This window comes from Vombatus ursinus, unplaced genomic scaffold, assembly GCF_900497805.2.
Source record: "Vombatus ursinus unplaced genomic scaffold, bare-nosed wombat genome assembly UNPS02014798.1, whole genome shotgun sequence".
NCBI classification, from domain to species: Eukaryota; Metazoa; Chordata; class Mammalia; order Diprotodontia; family Vombatidae; genus Vombatus; species Vombatus ursinus.
In genome coordinates, this window is record NW_020954576.1 from 11,523,763 (window position 1) to 11,542,339 (window position 18,577).

At 35.9% G+C, this 18,577-nt stretch overlaps 1 protein-coding gene across 2 annotated transcripts in view; it reads right to left on the reverse strand.

Moving 5' to 3' along the window:
- Positions 1–18,577, reverse strand: part of LOC114049849 (HEAT repeat-containing protein 1-like) — a 58,097-nt gene that overhangs the window by 31,393 nt on the left and 8,127 nt on the right. The window contains exons 5-17 of one of the 2 annotated variants that reach the window (XM_027871279.1): positions 18,311–18,412; positions 16,858–16,998; positions 15,437–15,648; positions 15,157–15,290; positions 13,749–13,851; positions 13,242–13,352; positions 7,328–7,445; positions 6,018–6,125; positions 5,117–5,212; positions 3,091–3,179; positions 2,350–2,561; positions 1,912–2,033; positions 822–1,010 (exon numbers count right to left, since the gene is read on the reverse strand). In XM_027871279.1, the coding sequence (XP_027727080.1) occupies positions 822–1,010; positions 1,912–2,033; positions 2,350–2,561; positions 3,091–3,179; positions 5,117–5,212; positions 6,018–6,125; positions 7,328–7,445; positions 13,242–13,352; positions 13,749–13,851; positions 15,157–15,290; positions 15,437–15,648; positions 16,858–16,998; positions 18,311–18,412 (1,737 nt within the window). Of the gene's footprint in view, positions 1–821; positions 1,011–1,911; positions 2,034–2,349; positions 2,562–3,090; positions 3,180–5,116; positions 5,213–6,017; positions 6,126–7,327; positions 7,446–13,241; positions 13,353–13,748; positions 13,855–15,156; positions 15,291–15,436; positions 15,649–16,857; positions 16,999–18,310; positions 18,413–18,577 lie in introns of both variants that reach the window. The other variant, XM_027871278.1, reaches the window with a different exon arrangement.

Sequence of the window (18,577 nt, forward strand, 5' to 3'; positions counted from 1 at the left end):
CCTGGGCAGGTCATTTAACCCTGTCTGCCTTAGTTCCTCATCTGTAAAATGAGCTGGGGAAGGAAATGGCAAACCACTTCAAGAATCTTTGCCAAGAAAACCCCAAATGGGGTCATGAAGAGTCAGACACAACTGAAACACAAATGTATCATACTCTGTTCCTGGACTACAGGTTCTATGAAGGCAAAGTAGGGTCTGGCTTATTTAAGCCTTTTCTCTCTTGAACAATAGTTCCTCACTAAAACAAGTAAAAAATTCTTGCTGAATTAAGCTGAATGGACTCTGGATCTGGTCTAGGAAAGAAATTCTTATGTTCTGGTTTAACATTTTACTTCAGACAAGCTATCACTATTTCTTGTAAATATATGAAGAGAAAGAAAGAGTCACGCTCAATCTTTAATGATTGAAAGGCACTATGGCAACAGTGTTGGATTTAGCCTCTCAAGAGCTGGGTTTGGGTCTAGATTCCACCCCAATCAGTTGTGTGACCTTGTGCAGGTCATGCAATTTCTCTAAGATCTGTAATAGACATGTTACCTGTACTGCATACCTCATAGGCTAGTTGTGAGGTAGAGTTTTCAAACCTTAAAATACTATATAAATATGAGCTACTTCTAAAGGACTGGTACAATAACCCTAATCTACCACTCAGAGAAAGAGGCAAGGATGCATGAGAATTCTATCTCACATCTGACCCATACCTATTTAAATAAAACATTTCTCACCCTAGTTCCCCACCCCCATTGCTATTCTAGGTCTTAAAAGAGCATCAGACTGCCATTTAATCAATCATGAACTTTCAAAGGCTTCTTTGTCCTTACCAAAACAGTAGTAACTTCAGATTCTCTTATTTTTCTTTCCAGCAAATTGAAGACTCTTAATGCAAATGGAAAGTGAGTTTCCTTTAATGAAGAGCAACAAGAGACAAGCACCGAAATGATGACCTGGGAAGTCACTTTCTGCTTCAATGTGTAGCTTTCCTTTTCACCAACAGCTATCAAATCCTCCACCTTCAAAAGCAAACAGACAAAACCATCATTGCGTAGTCTGTACTTCATAAGATAATTCTGCTGAGGGTCAATGCTTACAGCTCTATACATCACATGGTATTTTAAAATTTATCTTGGTTGTAAAATAGAGTAAATGTTCAAAATGAAGTGCCTATGCTACAGGCACAAAAAATAAAGAAAGAGATTATAAGTTCTAATAATGACAGTCCAAGCTAATCTAAGCAAAAGGTACATTCAGATACTGGAAAGAGTTACTAATTAAACTGAATGTTTAAGGTCACATTATCTTTTGTTATTACATATATATATATCACCTAGACTTTCCCATGCTCCTCTTTGTCCCCCCATTGAGAATCATTCTTTATAATAAAAATTTTAAAATAACATTAGCAGAAAAAAAAAATCACCAAAGTTTATTAATACATTAAAAAAAAAAAAGACATCATAAGCTCTTCCACACCTATGGACAGCCCTCCTCTGTAAAGGACGGTAGGAATGTCCTTTTGTGTCTGTTCTTTGGGTAGACTTTTGACTTAAGGCCATAATTAATTTACTCTGCTACCAGACTCTATTTTCCTAGTTAAAAATTATTATAGTATCTACCACTGGACCTAAGAAAAAAAACAAAGTGAGATAGTTCTAGGCTCTCCGGAAAAGAAGAAGAGAAAAGAGAGTAAGGTAGATTTAGAATCTAGTGTATATTCTCTCTGTAAATGTTAATAAAGTGCCACTTTATTCTGTAAAATTATTTGATATAGCACTGTTTATTTTTAAAAGCAACACTTAGAACATTCAAAAAGCATAAAGATTTACAAAGACCTCTGACAAAGCAAAATTCAAGAACCAAAATCAAGTTACAGCAAGAAATATTTTTAAATGGGAATTTTGATAACACACTTACCATCTTCAACATTGAAGAAGGATTTCCTGAATTTATATTGTCAGCCAACAACTGAACCATTTTCTGATTTGCTACACCAATCAATTCTGCTGGCTTTGTAGTTTTAATCACTTTTTCAAGAACTGTGAAAAACAGTGAATATAAGTTTACAAATCACTGAAGAAAATCACAAGAAAACTTCTACTACTTAAATCCAATTCTAAGTATATTAGATTTTTATTAACTTCATCATCCCTCACATTGTTTACTTTCCTTTAATTATGTACTATTTGTCTGAGCAAAAAAATGATTGTCACCAGTCATGAACATGATGATTCTTTTTTAAAGCGTGGGATTTTTGTCTTTTATCATTTTCTTCTGGAATTAACACTCTTAATTACACTTTTTAACTTACAATTAATAACACTTTTAATTTGAGAACAAAACTGAATGTCTTACCTTCTTTCCATCCTTTCAGAACAGGGTGCAATGAGCAAATTCCTGATTTTGACAGATAGGTAGCCATTTTCATCTCTTGGGATTTTGAATTGTCATTGGTAACAACCATAAATGGCAGCAAATGTATCACCACTTGATTTAGTAATTGATCACTGCCATTTAGGATCTCTTCCTTAATTAGAAGGTCGGCTGCTAATTCAAGTATCTTGTACCTATTTTTAAAGAACTAGTTAAGGAATATGGTAGAGACCTGAGACAAAAACCATCATCCATCCCTCCCAGAGAGAGGCATATTTTTCCTTTTAAGGCTCCAGCACAAATGATAACAATTTACTTTATTTCCCAATTAAAATATGACTGATCTCTGAAAGGGCTGAATAAGATAATTACCAGAGAATCTATATTATTCAAAATGTACAGCATTCCAAACAAGTTCTCACATAAGAATTAAAATTTTCAACATTAAAAGAACATTCTGCAACAGTCTACATCAGGGGTTCTTAACTGTATTTCAATATAACTGATTTTTTTGGTAAGCCTATATATTTTACTTTATGCATTTAAACATTACTCTGAGAAACGGAACAAACATGGCACCCACCAGACTGCCAAAGGGTATATGACACACAAAAAATTAAGAACCCCTGGTGCACAGAATGAAAATATCAGATCTCCAATGTCAGATTAGTCTGCATTGCTACAAAGCAATCATAAATACTATGAACAAAAGTAAATACATACCATGCCCCATCCTGTGAAAGCTCTGCTCTTTGAAAAAGACTCAAAAGACTTGAAACTGTTTCTTCTGGGCTAAATTCTTCTTTGAAAACCTACAAATAAACAGGAAACCATTATTTCAGATGCTTTTTACCCCTTTTTAACTGAATTTGAAAGAGAAAACATTTACCTAATATCCACCCCTAGAAACCCTGAAGCAATTTATATTTTTATCACTCTAATACTTCTGAAAGGGAATTACAATAGGCCATTTTAATAAGGTACAATTTTTCCAAATACTATTGATGACATCAATAGTATTGTGCCTTGAATTATAGAATGCTTTACACTTTTCAAAGTACTTTCAAATTCATTATCTCATTTGATATTGCAAGTACCCCTGTGACTGCTAAATAATGTGAACTACCAGATCATTCCTCTAAAATATGCTGTTGCTTTACACTGTGGACAAAAAACCCAGCAACTATACTTTAGGAGTTATCATCAAAGTGGAAAAGGACGATTGTCCTCATTTTCAAAAAGGGAAAAGAACAGAGTATGAAAACCAAAGGCCCGTGACTCTGACTTCAATTCCTGGGAAAATTCTAGAATGGATCATTTTAACAAATGATTGGTGGACATATATAATGGGAAACAGTGATTACAAAGACTCTTCATAGCGTCATCAAGAACAAATCATAAGAGATCAAGAACCAACTTTTTTTGGGACAGAATTACAAAACTAGCAGATGAGGAAAATGCTGTGGATATCATTTGCCTAGATTTTTGTAAAGTTTTTATAAAGATGAAAAGATAGGGACTAGAACAGAACACAATTAAATGGATTCAGAACTGGCTGCATGGCCACACTCAAAAAGCAGCTGTTAAAGGTTTTAAGGTCAACATGGCACAAGACCCCCTGTGGAACCCCTCCAGGGTTCCAAGTTTGGTTTTGTGCTGCTTAAAATGTTCATCAATGACTTAGATCAAAGTATTGGGGGGTGAAGGGGTGAGGGATGTTTGCTTATCAAATGTGCAAAGAGTTTGGAGGGATAGCTAATACAATGGATGACAGTCAATATACGCAAGGATCTTGCAGCCCTGTGCTGAATAAATTAAGATAAAAATAAAGTCTTGTACTTGTATACAAAAAGAAAATGGAACTTCACAAACACAGATGCAATAGGCATGGTTATAAAGTAGTTTTTTTTTTTTTAAAAAAAAAGTGGCCTCCAAATTCAATAGAGTTAGCTGTATAATGTGACAGCCAAAAAGCTCATCTGAGAAGCACAACTTGCAGAGCCTTACTACCCTCATTGGATCTCATCTTGAGTACTGTGTTCAGCTTCAGGTGCCAAAGATTAAGAAGGAGATGGCTAACCTGGAAAGGGGACAAGGGAGGGAGATCAGGATGATAAAAGGGCTTGGGTCCACATCCTATAAACATGAGCTGAAGAAACTGGGTTTGTTTGTCCTGAGGAAGAAAAGAGTCAGGGGGAACATGACAGTGTCTTCGAGGGTCTCATGTTAGGGAAAGGATTACATTTGTTCTGTACAGAGCAATGGGCAGAAATTACAAAAAGGCCAATGCAGGCTTGAGGTCAGGAAAAATTTCCTAACCCTTAGAGTTGTCCAAAAGTGGAATGGCTTGTCTTGAGAAGTGCTGAATTCCACCTTCTTGGAGCTTCTCAAGCAGAGGGTATTTTCTAACCTGTGTATTCCCTGTAATTGGTGATGTGATAACTTCCTTCCAGGAGTGGGTTAGACTGGAGTTGCTGCAGCACTTTTGATCTCCAAAGTCCTCTGAAGTCACTTAAACTTTCTGGGTCTCAGTTTCCTTATCTTTTCATGTGGGGGAAGGGAGTAGGACTTATGATCTCTAAGGCCACCACCTGCTCAAAATCCATGATCCTATATAGAATGACTTACATAAAGAAATTAGCTGCCAGATACAACCCTGACAGAAGAAACTTTGAGAACATGGGATGTGAGGAGAGAAGACAAAGATAAATTAGTTTACAATATCTGCATTTTAATGACAAGAACATACCTCAAAAGCATTCATGGCTGACAGAAGAACATCTAAATTATCATCACCAACACGCATTATGATAGCATCTTTTATGAAAGAATCATCAATACTCTCCTGGATAACGGAACAAAAAAAGAAAGATGATAAAAAAATTAATTTTCCAGTTATTAAAAGATCTCATCAGCCTTTACTTGCAAAAACAAGGCATCAGAGTAGTGAGGGAACATTTCAATCAGGAGACCCAGGTTCTGGTCCTACTCTGCTACTAATTAGTTATGACCTTGCAGAACTTAACATCTCTGAGCCTCATCTGTACAACAAAAGAAATAGACTGCACATTTCCTTCTATGTCGAAAATTCAGTCTTTTCTCATTTTTCATTGAATATTCAATTAAATATTTATAACTTAAGTATAATTTAACCATCAATCAATTTATATAGATTTCAGGGGGAAAACTACACGTCAAAGGAAAGGGGAAAAGAATATAGAAAAGCTAGATTACACTAAAACAGTAGGCAGGCTATGCCTACACTTCATGTTCTTGTGTGTAAACAACAACTGAACAGGGCACCCAGGAAGAGTCAGAAGGGATGGAGCCACCTCCAGACTAATTTCCTTTTCTCCCTAATCATCTGCGTTCACTTAACCTTTAATCATCCAGTTTATCACTGTACTGAATTTTTTTTTTTACATCACAGTTTATAATTAAAAGAGGAAGAAAAATAATGGCTGTTAGAATCTCTAACTCTAGAAAAAACAACATATAGAAGCTTGTCTCTACATCCAAAGCACCACAGCCGCTACAATCACACACCATCAACTGTACATGAGGTAACTCCAACCTGTTATTTTAGCATAACATTATGGCATCCTATATAAGAATTACATACAAACACATAAAAGTAATTTCTCACTCACCTTTGATGTTTCCATAATATTCTTCAGATGGTTAACCGCTAAAAGTCTCACTGGAGCCAGTGGATGGTTCAAGCTAAGAGTGAGGCAAGTATCAGAATCTGCCAAGAACTACAGGACATGTCAAAATCACTGAATGAGTCCACAGGAAAGATTACCATTATTTGATTCAGAAAAAAAGTTAAGGAAGATCATTTTTAACATAATGGCCCACCCAAATGTCCAACATATGCAATAACTGCCAGAACCTAATTTTAAACACCAGAGTCAAAACACAACACTTTCTGTCTTCCTTATATAGTAGCTTTCCATGTATTAGATTACAATAGATCAAGAGTCTACACTGACATATACTAAGATAAGCTAAATTTTATATTCATACTTTTTTTTTTACTTTAAATAAAAGCTACAATGTTAAGAAATGAACAATTTATCATCTAATTACAAACAAACAAAAAAACTCATGGCAATGAGTGGTCCCTGAATGAAATGACAACAAAGATCAGTATCCAACTTAATGGTGATTTAATAGCATTAAAAATTTACTACTGAACAACTTAGGGAGATATGCATGTTATTTGGATTGACTTAGAATTCATACTTATCACTAAGGATATAAGGTTAATGTCTGTAGCAGGGAATAACTCAAACTAATCAGTTATGATCTTATTTATATAACTATTCTCAAGACTAGTCTTTTGCCAGAGATTTTACTAGCACAGGAAAAATGTTGGTTAGGCATGGATTCTCAGAAAACTTTTGAAAATCCAACGTCTATGAAAATACAAATACCAAAAACTTGAGGGGCAAATGTACACGTTAACATTGTATTATTATTATTAAGGTTATTTCATCTTTCTTTACCCCCTAATTGAAGAAAATAAGGGTGGGTAGAAAGACAGAAACAGGAAAGGATGAAAGAAATAAAGCATGGCTCATTAACTTCCATTCCATTATATTTTAGAGAACATTAATGGACACACCAGGCAGAAAAACATTCCTGCCAGGAGCTTCCACAAATCAAACACATTCAGGGCATACCTTTTTAATCATGCTAGTTAACATATTTTTGTTAAACCATTCTACACTAGCCAAAGCCTTTCCTCATGCTGTACCCCAAAACCAGAACATGCTCCTCAGCAGACTCAAAGCCTCCCTTCTTTACTCAGAGTTCCTAAAATCTGATTCTCTCCAAGACTTTTCTAAACTAATGGGAGAAAGAGAATAAATTTCTCTTTGCCCCTTCTTATCTAATTATGCAATTTTTATTAACTGCTCCCTTCCCCTGATCCTCTGTAGTAACCACAGCCTACCTGAAACTTTCCTCCACTTGTGGAGAGAGAAATAAATTGATGAAAAAATTCTTGCTTTTGTGGCTCTATAACATCTTTCAGATGGTCCTCCAATACCAAATCTAATGTCTTAGGGTACCTGTAAGAAACAAAAAGCCACCAATCAAACGACCAAAGAAATATGTGACAGAGCTAGAAAAAAAAAATCCATCTGGAAAAACAAAAGGTCAAGAATGTCAAAGGAATCAATTAAAAAAAATGTGAAGGAAGGCAGTACTAGATTTCAAAACCATATTACAAAGTGGTAATCATCAAAACAATCTGGTACTAGCTAAGAAATAGAATGGTGAATCAGTGGAATTGATTAGGTACATAATACACAGTGACAAATGATCACAGTAATCTAGAATTTGATAAATCCGAAACCCAAGCTTTTGGGGCAGTAACTCACTATCTGACAAAAACTGCTCGGAAAAATGGAAAGCAGTTTGGCAGAAACTATGTACAGACCAACATCTCACACAACATACCAAGAAAAGGCAAAAATGGACAGCTGATCTATACAGTGAGGGTTGAGGAACATGAAAAATTTTACCTGTTAGATCTGGAGATAAGGGAAGAGTTTATGACCAAACAAGAGATAGAGAGGGTCATGGGAAATAAAATGGATAATGTTGATCAGATGAAAAAAAGTTTTTGTACAAAGCTAAAGCAGGCAAAATTAGAAGGAAAACAGGAAACAGGGGGAAAAAATTTTATCGCAAATTTCTCTAAGAAAGGATTCCTTTCTCAAATATATAGGGAACTGAGCTAAATCTGTAAAAATAAGAGCCATCCCTCAACTGACAAATGGTCAAAGGATATCAACAGACAGTTTTCACAAGAGGAAATACAAGTTATTAATATTCACATGAAAAAATGCTCTAAATCACTACTGATTAGAGAAATGCAAGTTTAAACAACTCTGAGATACCACCACACATTTAACAGATTGGCTAACATGATAGAAAAGGAAAATGACAAATGCTGGTGGGGATGTTGAAAATTAGGGACACTAAAATAAACTCTTGGTGAAGTTGTAAACTGGTCCAACCATTCTGGAAAACAATTTGGAACTAAGCCCAAAGGGCAATCAAATTGTGCATAGCCTCTTACCCAGCAATACTAGGTCTGTATCTCAAAGACATAAAAGAAAAGGAATAAGCACCTATTTGTACAAAAATATTTAAAGCAGCTCTTTTTGTGATGGCAAAGAATTGGAAAATCAGGTTATACCCATTAACTGGGGAATGGATGAACAAATTGTGGTATGTGATTATGATAGAATACTATTATGCTGTATGAAATGACGAGCAGGATAATTTCAGAAAAACCTGGCAAATCTTCCATGAACTGTGAAAAGTAAAGTGAACAGAACCAGGATATTGTACACAGTAACAGCAATATTTTAAAGACGATCAACTGTGAAAGATTCAGCTCCTTTGATCAAGACAATAATGCAAGACAATTCCAAAGCACCTATAATGAAAAATGCTATCCATCTACAGAGAGAGAACTGATAAACACTGAGTGCAGATTGAAGCATACTTTTTTCACTTTCTTTGTTTTTCGTGTATTTTCTTTTACAATATGGTTAGTATGGAAATACGTTTTACATGACTTCACATTTATAATGGATATTATTTCCTTCTCAACGCATGGAGGAGGGGCAAGAGGGAGTGAGAATTTGGAACTCAAAATTTTAAAAAATGAATGTTAAAATTTTTTACATGTAATTGGTAAATATTTAACTCAATAAGTAAAAAATATATTTAAAAAATAAACAAAAAGCCAAAATTAATCCCTATCAGTAAACGACTAAATTAGCTAGAAAGGGGAAAAAAAAGTAAATATGACCAAAAAGAATGTCATTCAGGAGAAAATACAAAAGTAACCCTCTATGCAAGGACTTAATATTGGAAGCTGAGAACCTGTGATGTGGACTTACTGGCTCCCCACAATACTATTCCCATCCTAGCCCACCTATTTCTCTGGCTGTGGATACTGAGTCACAAAAAAAACCCTTTTGGTTAAAAATAAAGATGGGCAGACGTTAAAAACATTATCAGCAGAGGTGGCGCTAAGACAGTAGAATAGCAGAAAGTGCAGTGAGCTCAACCCCCTACCACCAAACTCTTCCAAACAAATCTAGAAAACGCACCAGACAGGATCCTTATCTGGAAATTCAAGAAAAAGTCATAGTCCATCATAAGTCAGTACAGAGACACAAAGAGTCTTTGGATATCAAGGACAGAATTTGGCCAGGAGCATGAGGCTGTGCACCTGGGTAAGAGGAGGTCTCAGACGACTGCAAGTGCCCTCCCCACTCATCCTACTGCAACAGGAATAGATGCTACCCGGTTTTAGCGTTCACTAACAAGGTTCAGGTTACAAATCCAGGATGGACTGAGGAAAGGCTCTGAATCCATAGGCGGCATTGTAGGGGGAGAAGTAATCGTGTGGACTTAAGTAAGGAGCATTCAGTGTAGCTCAGAACAAGGGCACGGCAGGGTTTAAGTTGCAGCTTCCAGCCCTGTCTAAAGCCTGCAGAGGTCTAATGAGGGCACAGCTCCTAGACAAAGAGGCCCTGCAGGTCTGTCCCTCAGAACCAGCAGAGCTGACAGCTGGCTGAGAGAGGCTGAGTTCAGCAGCATCTACTGTTGCTCCAACTCAAACCCAGATCAGGAACTTGCAGAGCTCAGACTAGGAGTGCAGCAGTCAGACACTGTCCTGGACTGGAGCACTGAGCTTGCAAAAGTCCCTAGTGTGACCCGTCTCTGAGACCCTGGAATAACACAACACTCAACATCCAGCAACAGGATTAGCCCAGCCTTCCAGAGCACTGCCATAACATCAAGTCTGAAATCAGGAAGTAAGCTGGAAGAACAAACAAAGAAAAAAGAACCTCAACATCAAAAACTATTATGGATGGCCAAAACACAAACCTCAAAGAAGAGAATGACTGCAAAATGTAAACAAGAAAAGTGTCCAAGAAAAACACAGTTTAGGCACAAATTCAACTAGAATTCCTGGAAGAGATTTAGAAGTTAAAAAATATATCTAAAATGTTTTTACAAATGAAATGAGAATGGTAGAGGGAAAAAAAGGGAAAAGAGATGAGTGCTATTTGGAAAAGGAACAAATACTTTGGCACAAGATGTACAAAAATCTTGCATAGGCAACAAATTCTGAAAATCAAAATGGACCAAAAAGAAGACAAGGGCAGCTAGGTGGCACAATGGCTAGAGCACCAGGCCTGGAGTCAGAAGATCTGAGTTCAAATCTGAACTGAGACAATGAAGAAGTCACTTCACCCTGTTTGCCTCAGCTTCCTCACCTGTAAAATGAACTGGAGAAGGAAATGGCAAACCATTCCAGTATCTTTGCCAAAGAAAACCCCAAACGAGGTTATAAAGAGCCACACACAACTGAAAGCAACTGAAGAACAACAAAAAGACAATGACTCCATGAGACAAAGAGAAACATTAAAACAAAGTTAAATGAGTTAAAAAGAAGAAAATGTAAAGGATGTCACAGCAAAAACAAATGACTAGAAAACAGATTGAGGAGAAAAAAATTAATACTCACCAGACTAACTGAATGTCATGATGAAAAAAACAACCCAAAACTCCATATATTATTTCTAGAAAATTAAAAAGAAACTATTTATATCTCTTGGAACTGGAAGGGTAAAATGGAAATATAAAGAACCCACTGGCCACTTCCTCAAAGAAAAGACAAAATGAAAACTCCCAGGAATGCTAAAGATGAAATCCACAGCTTACAAGTTTAAGAAAAAAAAATTCTGCAAGCAGCCAGAAAGAAAGAATTCAAGTGGCGAGGAGCCAAAGTTAAGGTCACACACAATCCAGTAGGCACTACTATGATGGGGAGGAGAGCTCTGAATACCATATTCCAGAAGGCAAAGGATGTATAGGCTTGTAGCCAACAATGACTTACCCAGCAAACCTGAGTACAGTGGAAAAAGTGGACCTTTAATAAAGCAGAAAAATTCCTGATGAAAAGACTAGAGCTGTATAAAAACTTTTAAGTTCAAACAAGAGTTAAGAGAAATGCTTTTCTTCTAAGTAAGATCAATCTCATGTACAAAAATATTCATCACTCTTCTTAAAGTGGCAAAGAATGGGACAGCTAGGTGGTATAGTGCCACACGGCACTGCCGGGCCTGGAGTCAGGAAAGACTCATCTTCCTGAGTTCAAATCTAGTCTCAGAATCTTACTAGCTGTGTGATCCTGGGCAAGTCACTTAACCCTATTTGCCTCAGTTCCTCATCTGTAAAATGAGCCGGAAAAAGAAATGGCAAACCACTCTAGTATCTTTGCCAAGAAAACCCCAAATGGAGTCACAAAGATTTGGACACAACTGAAAAATGAACAACAAAAACAAAAGAATGGGAATCTCAGTAAGTGCCCACAAATTTGGGGAATGGCGGAATAAGTTATGATATATAAATGTGATGAAATATTATTGTCCTGTAAGAAATGATGGAGATAGTTCTAGAGAAACCTGGGGAGACTTGTATGAACTGATGCAGTGAAGAATCAAGGAGAACAATTAACACAATACCAATAATATTGTAAAGAGAAACAACTCTGGAAAAACTGAGAACTCTCAACAGAATAATGACCAACCATGATTCCAGAGAAGTGATGGGGATATGTGCTACCTACTTTCTGATAGAGAGGTGAAAGACGTGGAGTGCAGAATGAGACATAATTTTTTGGATATGGCCAATGAGGAAATTTATTTTGCTTAACTATATATGTCTGTAAAAGGGGAATTATTTTTCTTTTATTCTCAATTGGGGGTGGGCAGAAGGAGAAAATCAGATTTCTACAGATAAAAAAATGTAATTAATATTAAAAATAAAATCTATTAGCACCTAATAAGGCTAGAATGGGCACCAGAAATGAAGCCACTTTGCAGAAAAACTAGGGAGCTGCTCAATGTATTTTGTGGGGATGTCTTTTCCTAAGCATCCTTAGAACCTCCCACTCCCAAACAGAGAGTGTATTCTGCACTTTAAGGAAACTGGTCAAATATATGCTTGACTGTTATAAAGCATGTCATTTACCTAATAAAAAATTTAAATGCACAGAAATAGCTTTAAAGACTTCTTCTAACACAGTTTAGAAATTTTTTCATTTAGCAACCCTTCTGAGAATCTCTGTAAATTCTACTGTCTGTAATGCTTTCCACTCCCTCTCCTCTTTCCCTCATTTCAAGGAAAAAAAGACAGAGGTGAATGAGGAAAAATGAACATAGCCTAAAGAGCCCAAGTCTGGGAATCACTGTTATAGCATTCCTTCTCCATCACTGACTCAGAGCTCAGTCTTCATGGGTCCCATACATGCCTTTTATAAATTTTCTGAGGGACTCAAATCTAAAGAAAATTAAATTAGTTGTGACAGTAATCAATCAATATAACCATTCGAATTAAAAAAAAAATCACAATTCCCTCTTTCATTGTGGGCATATATTAATTAGGGTTCAGATACATTGATAGTCCCAAAATCTGGACTGTGAGCTCCTTACAGTAAGACTGTCTTCTGTCTCTTTTTGAATCCCCTTAGTGTACATAGTTCTTGACACACAGTAAGCACTTAGTAAATGCTTACTAAGGATTAAATAGACATCTTCAAAATCAAAAGGAAGAGATCAAATTATGTTAAAATGAATGTTTCTCTAAGAAAATCTCTGTAGAACAGAAATATCTCCAACACTGTCTCCTCCTACTGATAGCCCACTGCATATTGCAAACAATTCAACACAAAATTTCTGTATAAAATATGATTTTTAATTTACAAAATTGATTAGAACTGGGAAGCCCTACTTAATTCATAAAGAAGTATATATAAGGAAAAAGTAACTTACTTGCTTTCCAAAAGTCTAATGAGAGGAAGAAGCTGTTCATTGAGTAGTGATATCTCCTTAGAATCTGTTTCTTTCTGTGAACTGTATGAAATATATTCTTCAAGAAGAGTGCTAAGAAACAAAACAATAAATAGAACATGGGTCAATACGAGGCCTCCTCATTAGATATGCAAGTACCTTTAACCAGGGACAAGAAATACCATTTCTTCCCTATAATTAAGGCTTTTCTTTACTAGTATTTACTGAGTGATATAAAATTGTACTCAGTTTTAGTTTCATATTAATCTATCCTGAAAACCTCTGAATCCAGAGCCACAAATGAGGCAGTGTTACAGAACACAAATGGAACCTAATATGACAAAATAATCGATATGTTTTCACTGACCAGTCCTGCAGAAATATAGTGTCTGTGAATAATAAAATGGTTTGCATTAGAACAAGGTGTAGAAAAGCAAGGGAGCATGGAATCAACCAGACTACATACAAAATTTAAAAGCAGTATCTTACCTAGCCAACAAATGGTCTAAGTTGTTTTCCAATGATATATCTTTAAGTATATCTTCTAAGAGTCTAGCACATATGTGACTGTCCAGCTCCTCAGTGTCTTCTTTTTCTTAGTAAGCAAAAGCATAGAAACAAGGATTATATGTAGAAATCTCAATTATTTTTAAACTAATGTCTTACACTTCAACATCACATCATGAAAGAGAACCTGGGTTATCAACAGCTCTTTCAGTATAGAAACAGTTCTATCAGATCCAATCAAGTTAAAAAAGATCCCAGTACAAATCTAACAACAACCCTTGTTATCTGTCATCCAGGGACCAAGCTAAACAGAGAAGACTTGGTAACAGAAAGCTGGGTCACTGGGGGATAAATCTCTTTTGGCCACAGCAATCAAAGAATACTATCTATCCACTAAGGTATGGAAGGGTTGCAATCCACATTAGTGGAGGGATGAAATCATAGATCTTGGGAAAAACAGAAGCGTTCAAAAATACTAATTCTATTCAATTCACTAATAGTGGACAAGTTTTAAAATCTGGAGAGTTTCAAAAGTCATACTTTACCCTCTCTTTCACTGTTATTCAAAGAGATAAAATTTTAAGTACATTAAGACTGCATAGTGATTTGTGTTTTTCAAAGCACTTTCACATATGAAAAACCTTAGATTTGCTTATAAATTAAAATACCATGCAGTCAGTATTATCTCCATTTTACAGATGAGAAAAGAAAGACACAGAAAAATCAAATAACTTGTCAGGCCACACTGGCTGTGACAAAAATTCAGGGCCCTTAACTCCCAACCCAATCCAGGAGCACAAGGAATTCTAAAAATGTCTTTAAAAACTTGAAATCCTGAATCCAGTAAAGGGCTAAAAATATACTTCAATAACTCCCTCCTCTAACCAGGAGTTTTCACAGTCCTTACTAGATGCATCATCAGCATTAGGCCTAATGTTGCCAGTCACTGGATTCCAAATATAGTGGGCCTCACTCATCAAAGAGGCTTATTTCTGAAAAGTTGCTTGGGAATCAAACTTTGGTATGGAAAATCTTCTTTTCCCACTGATTGATAATATCAGAGATGTTCTATAATAACTTCTGACTGCTTGTTACTGGTAGCAACTTTAGTTTAAGTGTTTCTTCTTAGAGGTTCTCTCTCAAATATTTAATGAGTAAAAAAAAAAGCACATGCTAAATAATCACACCTCATTTAAAAAATTTTATGAAGTTTCACTTGACACGCTTTAAGAAACATTCTCTCAATTAAGATTAGTGGGAAATTGCAATATTTAATGTATAAGAACATCCAGATGTTAAAGGATATTTGGAAAACTAAAGGTCTCTATTAAAAAAGAATAAATCAGTTTGTTTAAGACACAACCACTTGGCTTAATACAAAATCACATACCTGTAACATGATGAATGATGGTGACCACAAGATGGGGAAGCAAGTAATGCAGAAGGGGACTGATATCATATGCCACTGAAATTTCATGTAGTAAGGAAACAAGATCAGGAACATTACACAGGTGAGCAAACAGCCTATAAAAAATCAAGTTCATATTATTTGCCTCTGGTAGTCAATATAGGGCAATTATAAGTTAAAAGCATGCATCATTTAACTCAAAACAAATTTATTCAGCTGTTCCAGGAACAAAGAATTTGTTTTCTCATTATCCTATACTTACTTTTTCCCAAGGCCCTCTATTTTCTGTCTCTGCAAGAGCACAATCAAGCAACCTAATCCATCCTTGATCAAAGAGGGGATTTTGGTCAAGGTTTTGCCAATCTGTGATGCCAAGGAATGAACAAAAGTATCCTCCATTGTCACTTTCACTGAGACTTGACAGATTATCATGTAGGTTGCAGCTCTATAATCAGGTAAAGATGACTTTAGTCCCTAAAATTTTTTAAAAGATTGGAGAAAATTACAAATTATACTTCATCTCATAGATACACTATTATCCTGGGACAAATAAACCGAACTTCAGTTTTCTATTTATACATGTCCCAAAAGTAATAGTGCAGCTTAAAGTTACTTAAAGTTTAAAACTGCACTATGACTGTTAGAACACTGTGTAACAGAACCAAACTGCATCATGTAAACTACAGGTCTGTTCTCTTTCAGAAATAGGTGGTACTTGCTGACTTTGGGCAGGTGGGAGTGAAGGAATGTCAGGAATCGAGGAACAACATAAAGCACACACCAACAGAACATATGTTCCTTGAGGGCAAGACTTTTTTTTGTCTTTGTATCCCTAATGCCAAGCACAGTATTTGGCACAGAGCAAGGCACTTAATAAATGCTTGCTGGAGACATATTTAAAACACACATTCCTCTTTTAAAATACAACTCACAAAAAAAAAAAAAGGGAGGGGGGACATGCAGCAAGGTGGCACAGTGGATAAAGCACTGACCCTGGAGTCAGAAGACCTGAGTTCAAATATGGCCTCAGACACTTGATACTTAATATCTGTGTGACCCTGGGCAAGTCACTAAACCTTGTTTGTCTTACCCCCCCCCCAAAAAAAAGCAAAACCAAAAACAAAACAAAACAAAAACCACCCACCCATGATCTCTATCCTATTCCCTCCAAAGATAATTAACTTATTTTTGTCAGGTTTCTTTCCTCCTACTATTCAGCTAAGACCCCTGAGAGACTAGGAGCTTTAATTAGTTGAGACAAGAGAGATGAATGCCACTAATCTGACTACTGACAGAGGGAAACATAAGGATGCTAAGACCCATGGAAACAGGTTAAAGAGGTACTGGCATTAATATGAGAAGAAGATGCAGAAAGAGAAATGCAAATTGGATTGTACTAATCTATTTTTTTCTGGTTGAGTGCTTCAAATGGTGAGAATAGAGGTCAAATAATTTGTCCTTGGAGATTTTCCAATAATACGTTGCCAAGATGGCAGCTTTGGAGAGACAGGGAAAAATGCTTTGTCTAGAAATTATCACCTCAACAATTACAATTTTTACATGATTTAAATAACTTTTATATAAATATACATCAAATATCAACGTTCTTCTACAAAAATTCTTAGAAATTACTGAGTAGATAGGACCTTAAAATAATCCATTTAATATATAAAGAGAACAAACCTTTTGAATATAGGGGAAAAGCTTAGCAACTAAAGTGTCTGATATATCATTAGCAGACACGAGAGCTGACACAATTGTGGAAGCATAAAAAGTCAGTAGGACTCTCAACTGAGCTGAACTTCCAGGATATGCTGAAAAAACCTACAAAGGAAAAATCAGAAAGAATTAGACTAGGAAGACAATAACTAGACCTAAGTATAAGAATCAGATTATTTTCTTCAGAATTCTAAATACTTTATTTTTTGTATCATCTTATTTTAATGCAACAGAATTGATTCCAGATTATACATCTCACGGGGTGGCTGCTAAATTGGAAGGCTGTGGTAATGACATAGCTGGCATAATAGAAACCCAGTACCAGCTGCCAACTGTACCAATTGTATCAATACAGCTACATATTTTAAAGCCAATACTTAGTATGATGTATCTAGTTACCTTCTAAACTAATCATGTTCTGTTCTATTATCAGGCTTTTCCCCTATGCAGTTGTTTCAGGGGACAGTATTTAGTATACTTGAGTCTAAGATAATAATACAGGTTATAACACTCCCTCAACATAACAAAGGTTGTTTTTTGCCACTTCAGTTGGAAAACATTAAGTGACAAGGTCAGCAAAGACAACACCAGTTTTGGGGAGGTGTAGTAGTAAGTCTTTTGCAGATTGCCATTTCCAAATGCAGGTCTTATGGTATTAAAACAGGGCCACATGAGCATCTAGAGGATTGGAAATTCAGAGGGACACACATGGGGATACATCCACAACTGGGGGAATAAATACATTTTTAATATAACATAATAGCACTGATGACCTCACAGGGGACTAAACTCTCTTACTAATTAATACCAGAAATTGGAGCACTCGATCATCTCTGATACTTTTACTTTTTCTTCGTAAAATCAGAAGACTAGATGAACAAATACAACTATTAATAGGCTAATGACTGAGACACTGATTCATCATTTACATATCTAGATGTTTTACATATATACATGAATACATATTTCTAAAACTGCTTTTTTGGTAACTGTAATGCGTACTAAAATAATCTAACAATTTACTTTTAAAGAAAAGCATTCTTATATCATGTGAATATATCATCAAACTGTTCACTTACTGACACAAACTCCATAGCAAAAGAAAATTGTTTTATGTAATGATCTAAAGAAAGGTATCCCCACTACATCTGAGTGGATACTCCCTCTCAGTGGCCAGTCTTCAAGAGTTGATGTGGCCAAGAAGGCCTTCATCCTTCACTACCAGCCTGATGATGAACTTTTCCAAACGGACAGTACAACATCAGGCCCCTACTTGAACTGAAGCCTTTCCTATCAGAGCTTGCATTCTATTGGCAAAAATTTGAAAAACAAAAGGGCCACCTCCATGCTTTGATGAAGCACCAGAACAGGACTTTAAAGGATACAATACATACAGAATGAAATGATATATACTAACCTTTACAGATTTGGTTACTAGACTGCATATAAAATCCATGAAACCAAGGTCTTTGTAGCAATGGGTAACCAAAGTTCCTTTGGCTAAATGAACCCCAGACATCTGTTGGAAGAAACAGTCAAAATAAATTTAAAAGGCTCTAAGACCTATCTACCATAAACAAATTTAATCAGCTAAACAAATACTGATTGAGTGCCTATACAGTGCTCTGCACTAGATTAGATATTATCAATAAAAAAGTAGTAAGATAATTTTTGCTTTCAGAGG